At 39.0% G+C, this 6,679-nt stretch overlaps 1 protein-coding gene across 7 annotated transcripts in view; it reads left to right on the top strand.

Moving 5' to 3' along the window:
* Nucleotides 1–303: 303 nt before the first annotated feature.
* Nucleotides 304–6,679, top strand: part of LRP1B (LDL receptor related protein 1B) — a 1,877,633-nt gene continuing 1,871,257 nt past the window's right edge. For all 7 annotated transcript variants that reach the window (XM_081051911.1, XM_081051912.1, XM_081051910.1 and 4 more), the window contains exon 1: nucleotides 304–1,640. In XM_081051911.1, coding sequence (XP_080908037.1) covers nucleotides 1,460–1,640 — 181 coding nt within the window. In that variant the 5' untranslated portion in view covers nucleotides 304–1,459. The remainder of the gene's footprint in view (nucleotides 1,641–6,679) is intronic.

Below are 6,679 nucleotides of genomic sequence, written 5' to 3'. Positions count from 1 at the left end.
TAGAGATTCTTGGCAATGACCCTCAGAGTTACCTCTGTGTTTTTTGATCAAGTCTAGTGTTAATGGTTTCTAAGGAGCATCCAAAGATGTTTCTAAATAACTTTACTCATAAACAGATAACTCAGAGTGCTGGCATTCATCTACGATAATTCTCAACCAGTGAAACTGAATAGTGTTTGTTTAAAGTATCTTTCCTTCACTTTTCAATCTGTCTGTTTCTTAGTTTAGTCTTACAATTTTCCCTTACATCCATTTCAAGTATTAAAATATTAAATATGAAACATTTTCAACTTTTGTTCTTAGACAAGAATTATTGATGTTACAAGGAAAAATGTAAGTCTTTAACTGTTAAGGTTTCCAAGTTTTAACTCCTTAGCCATTTTTGAATAACTAAAATTTAAGGCACTGGGGTGTCATTTAAAAACTTAAGTGGTCATACAAATAATTGTTTTGTTTTGTTTTCATTTCTTTGATTCTTTATTATGCTGGATGGTTTGGGGAAGTTTTTAAAGTAAAACTGTGTTGTGTGGAAAAAAGAAAAAAAACACAATGAAAAAATACTCAAAACATATTGAAAATGGTTCCAGGTACCCTTTTAAAGAGAGAAATCCACGGCAAACCAATCTGCCAATTTCTTGGTCTGTGGTTCCCTGTGCAGGGATCTCTTTCCATTCACCTTTCCTTCTCATGCAATGGATAATGACTTTTTTGTTTTTGTTTTGTTTTGCTTTTGTTCTGCTGAGTCATTAAACTTTACATCTTTGTCCTCAGGTGCTACTCATAATAAAACTTAAAAGTGCAATTCAGAAAACATTGCGTTTGTGTGTTGAGCAGAGGAAACCATTTTCCTAAGAGAAGCTCAGTTACTTGGCTTGTCTTTCCTTCCCGGGAAGGAAGCTTCCAGGGAGCGAAGGGATCAAATCAGCTTGGCGGAAGGAAGCATCCCGGAGCTGTAGCTGATAATTTCCAGCTGGCTGTTAAAGGCAGAGCTTCCCGGGCGCCTGGCTGGCTCAGCCCGATGCAGAAGTCTGCCCCTTCTCTAAAGACCCAAATCCCTACCGAACCAGCTTGGAGTTACTTTCCCTTCAAGGAGACCGACAGAATTGTGAACTGCGGGGCTCTCAGTTGGCGGTGGTCTTTTCCTGTTGTGTTAAATGCCTTTTCGTAAGTAATAGACGTGATTTCTGCGGACAACGAAGGGGTGTGTGGTGGTTTCGGTCATTAATCAGTGAATCCCCCTCCGCTGGCATCTCTCGCTGCCCCTCCGGCGTGATGTAACATCAGACGCACCCTGCATCGAAAAGTCAAGACACACGAGCGACTCGCTGGCGCTCACTCGCACTCCGCCTCTCTCTCCTCCGCACGCGCGCATCCGCACACCTTCCACAGCCTGCTCCAGGCAGGAGACGGCGGACTGGCTGGGCTCACGGAGCTGAAGCATTTCCAGTGACATTTGCAAATGACGCTGCTGGATTCCCGGCGCGGAGCCGCCGCCGCCGCCCGGCCCAGGGCGCCGGGGAGCCGTCTGCAGCGCAGGCTTCCTCACCCGGCGACCACCATGTCCGAGTTTCTGCTCGCCGTACTCACTCTCTCGGGATTACTGCCCGTGCCCAAGGTGCTGACGGCGGGAGCCGACCGAGGTAAGGAGACCACCTCCCCCCCTTTCTTACCCGGGTTTCCTGCTGGGCGATGCGTGCGGATAAGTGAGTGTGAAACTTAAGTCCTTGCGGCCCCGCTCCCTGGGTCCCTCCGGCCACGGTGCGCTGGCCTCAGGGCGGGTGAGACGTGCGGTGGGCGATTTCTGAACCAGGTGCCAGAGTCCGGACGCCCCCGTAGCTTTTTCCTCTGGCCTTTTGTCGGTCCTGATTCCCCCCCCCCCCCCACCTCTCAACCCCGGGAGCGTTTGGACTTGACTGAGCGCCTCTGCCCGCGCATCCAAAGCGCTGCAGATGTTGGAATAAGAATTTGCTTTTTCAAGACTTCCCTCCGCGCTGACTCTCAGGGCGCCCAGCTTTTGCGGTCTCCGGTTTCTCTGCGTTAAGTGTGTGCTCCCTCAACTTAGCTCCTGGGTGAAAACTTCCTTACCTGCTGCCCCCAGGATCTGTGGAAAGGCGAAAGCGCCAACTCAAGCCCCTTTCGTTTCTGGAACCTCTTGCTGGGGTAGACTCGGGCCAGATTCGTGTCAGCAGCCTAGAGGCGAAGGTTTGCAAGGCGCTTTTGGACGCAAGCACTTGCTTGAACTTGACTCCAAACCACCCCCCCCCCCCGGATTCCGAATGTCTGTGACACCGCTCGTGTTCTTGGAGATGCTAACCCAACACTGGGGGTTTGCCCTTGCGTTTTCTCCAAATAGCTGAGGAATGGTAGATGTTTAAGAGGCAATGGGTATGGGGATCAGAGGAGAGAGAGAGAGAGAGAGAGAGAGAGAGGACGTGGGGATTTTAGTACACCAGGATTCTGTAAACTTTTGATCTGGAAGCCCAGGAATCCCTGTGCAAATTTGATAATCCTTGAGTACAGTCGCACGGGTGAGAAAAGGTGAAAAAAATGGTAGATGAATATTTGGGCCACTGGCATTGGAATGGTTAACTACTTAAGGTAAAATACGAAGTATCATAGATCTATTTTTTTTTTAATTGAGTTCATGTTGACTGATGTAGTTCAGCTGGACTTGGGGGGTTTAATTAACAAAAAGAGATGTAAAAAAGATAGGAATGATACTTTGATCCTAACGCCTAGCAAACAGGCAAAATGTTGCATTGGGAGATTTAATGACTGTGTTTATATAAAGCAAAATATGACTTGACTAAAAATCATTGCTTCATTTTAGAAAAACAAACAAAAAAAGGCTTGAATTGTAGTGTTTTTATCTAACCTGCTGTTGGCAACCAGATTAGTCTTTATCATATACCCACACATGTCATTTCCTTTATTAGTAGTGTAATTACGAGTTCTTTCAGAAGGGAATGACGTTTACTGAGTGATAATCTTTTAAACATATCATTGCTACCTAACCATATACCTTCTGAACTTGCCTTAACTTGCCTTGAAGTTGGTGTGGAATAGTTGAAAACTATATTGATAAAATGGAAGCCCATAGCTTTAACTTGATGTCTTTGATCTGGAACAATCAGCTCTCAACCTTTCTTAGGAAGAATGTTTGAAGTTGGACCAGAGCAGGTGAACAGAATGAAGCTTTTCAGCCCTGTGTGCTAGCAAAATATAATGGCCCTGGCTGACTACTGCTATTGAGCTCTTTCTGATTGAGTCCCTAATCTCTAGAAATTTGACTTCATCTAGAGCTAAATCCTCAGTGCTCTTTTATGTGTTTAGAAGGGATAGAGCCGTTGCTACAGTGCTTGGAATGAATACTTGAAGATAATTTTAAGTATAATAAAAAGTTAAACATAGTCCCCCAACCTACTTCTGAGATAGGAAACTAAATAGCTAAAAGGATTGCAATTTGGTGTTAATTTAATTCCGTGAGGGAGAGAGACTTCTAACATATAAGCAGGGCACATGGAAAAGGACTGTTACTTTTTCCTAAAACTGAAATGGTATCATGTTGTAGCACCATGTCAGGATAAGAAGTACTGTATCAGATAGGACAAGTAAAAATAGTTATAGACCAATACTTTACCACTCTTTTACATATTTAACACAAGTTTAAAAAGCATTAGAAAGGAGTTAAAATTGTCACAGCAAGCTATCACAAGTGAAAAGGGTGGGTCCCATTTGGAGAAAAGGGGGTAAAAAAGAGAAATCTTGTTGAAAGTTAAAAAAGAAAACGGTACTGCATTATGACAAACTTCCTCACTGAAATGCTTAAACAGAAGATATGGGAATATAAACTCAAGAAAGAGGTTAATGAGATGTAGCTTTTGCACAGGCTTATGTCAATTGTCCTTGACGAATAAAATGTGAATTACACAGGTGTGTTTTATAGTGCAACTGCTAGCTAGCTTCATGCCAGAAAATGAGAAATCACTTTCAGGTTCTCCAAATGCATATTGGGTAATGGGTAGCTTCTTATATTGTATGGACTAGATAGAAATAATTGTATTACTCTCTACCTGCGTTGCTTTTCCCTGTGTACGTTTATGAGTATGAATTCAAACATTTTTTAAAAAAGAAAAATACTTTAACTTGTGTGCTTGTGTTCAATCTATACCCGTCTACTTGTCCTTTAATTCCATGTTGTTTATTTTCTTAGTTTATATTGATCTTGATACAAAGTTAAGCTAATGTACATGTCAGTTCTTATTAGATTTCATCCCATCTGAAAAAGGAAACATCTTTGTAACTCTTAACAACAAAATATGGAGGATCAATCATATTCACTTAGGATCAACCAAGGTATAATATAACAATGTCATATTGTATCAAAGTATTGCTTGATAAGGATTAAGACTTAAAAAGAAGTATATTTTAAATTGTCAAATTTTCTGGGGGAAAAAAGGCAGGTGGGGGTGTTGAGAGACCGAAAGCTAGTCTCTTTTAAATTCTGGAGTCTGACAAGATGGGAAAACATATTTCCAAATAATTAAAGTTCACGCTGTTATAATCTTTTAAATGTGTATGTCTGTAAAATCATCTAAAAATGGCAATCATGTATATGTCAAAATTTTAATCTTCCTCTATTTGAAGAATGAACTGCAATCTGTGTCTCTTTATATCCACAAACATAAAACTTTTGAAGAGGTCTCTGTAATCATTGAGATTCTCTCTCTCTCTCTCTCTCTCTCTCTCTCTCTCTCTCTCTCTCTCTCACTCTTTCTCAAATTGAAGCTGGTAGGAAGGGAATGAGACAACAGGAAAGTAAATAAAAATTCAATTGTTAAAACAAGAAAAATGAATATGAATTGCAGAAAACAGAATAAGGGAAGGAAAGAAGAGTAGGGAGAAAGTCAAATGATTTTAGGGAGAGGCTGAATCCAAATTACTGTTTCTTAAATAAGAGATTAAAGTATCTTTAGACAAAATGATCATTTCTTAAAATAAATATGTTCCTCTGATTTCATAGTAGATGCCTTATGAAAATGTTTGCAGTATGAAAGTAATTTAAAGAAACTTCCATCAATGTGAGCCTGGATATAATTAAAGCTCTAAGAATGGAGAGACACATCAGAATATTGCAGAAAACTTAAATGTTAACTATGCTGTAATTATTAAGATGGAAGTGATTTTTTAAAAGGTGGATGTAAGAGAAATCTTAGAAAGGATGGAAGATGAGTGCTATAGTTAATATACTCTTAAGAATGAGATGACCCTTTTTAAATGCTACTTGTTATTCACAATGAAGACATGTAAAGATTTTTAGTTTGCAAGTATCTTGGATCCAAGACATTAATTTCTTGCTACTTGCCTTGTCACTTTCTTTTCAGAGACTAGGCTATACCATAAAGACAGGCTCCATTTAAAGTCACCTGGTTTGAACATGACTTGGTCTTCTACAAGAATTTTGATGATGAGGGATCTCTGTATCTCCCCTCTATTTTATGTATTACTATGATCTGTATTTTTTCATGATTCTACTGTTAATTTTTATACCTTTTAGGAAATGTACACTACCATTTCTTTAATTCCTTCCTAGTTATAGGGATTCTATGTTGTAAAATGTATCAACCAGACATATTGATAGATTTCTCTATCTTTTTGGTGGTTTGTCAAAACAATTATTGTACAAAAGAAACAGTTGTCTTCATTCTAGATAGATGCATTCAAGAAAGTAGAATTCATACTAAAAGTTAAACATGATTGTACTAACATAATGTCATTAAACTAATTTAGTAGTAAGTGGAACCCACCTGGTGTGTGTGTGTGTGTGTGTGTGTGTGTGTGTGATCTTTAAAAAAAATAGCTGTCTTGGCACAAGCTATAAAAATATCACTTTAGCCTGAAAATTGGAGACAGATTTTTTAAATAAAACTTATTTTTTAAATTCCATATATGTCTATTTTTGTGATTATTGCCTCCTTGAAAAGCAAAAATAAGGAATGAAAAACTTTTAGGAGTTATTTTTCAACTCCCAACATGCACTATTCTATTGAATGAATTTCCATATTATAAACATTTTGTTGTAACAAAATCTGATGGTGGAAGAAATAGATGTCAAAATGCATTTGCCTTTGAGATGCCCGTAATTATGATGCACCAAGGCTGATAATTTGAAAAGATATTTTTAGTAGTTGGCATGCTGAAGAGAAGTAAAGTGAAAGATGGAGTACTCTCATAATCAACTAATCAAAATATATATTGGACCAAACTTCTATCAGGAAATAGTCATGTTTACTCTAGGTAGTTCAAAACTTTCTCTTCTATTCCCTGAAGAAATCAAGCTCCCTATATTTAATTTAAAAATGCCTTGAAATGCAAAGAGTGCAAATGACAAGTTTTTTGACTTTTTTTTTTTTTTTTTTGTGTGTGTGTGTGTGTGAGGAAGGGAGGAAAAAAATTAATCTAACCACCCAAACAGAAAAGAGTGGTGATAATTTTTATCCTCTTATATGGAGTTGCTTTACATTTTCATGTGGATTATTACTCTCCAAATTTAATCTATGTAATAACCCATAGAGGCATTAGAATGAAATTGTAACATAGCAATCAGTAATCTAACAGTCTACAGACTTTGGGGACATTCTCTAGTTGTCATTTTTCAGAAGGAGATATTTAGAGCTTG

Source organism: Rhinolophus hipposideros (genome assembly GCF_964194185.1).
Source record: "Rhinolophus hipposideros genome assembly, chromosome: 6".
In the NCBI taxonomy this organism is placed as follows: Eukaryota; Metazoa; Chordata; class Mammalia; order Chiroptera; family Rhinolophidae; genus Rhinolophus; species Rhinolophus hipposideros.
This window is presented reverse-complemented; position numbering and strand designations above follow the sequence as displayed.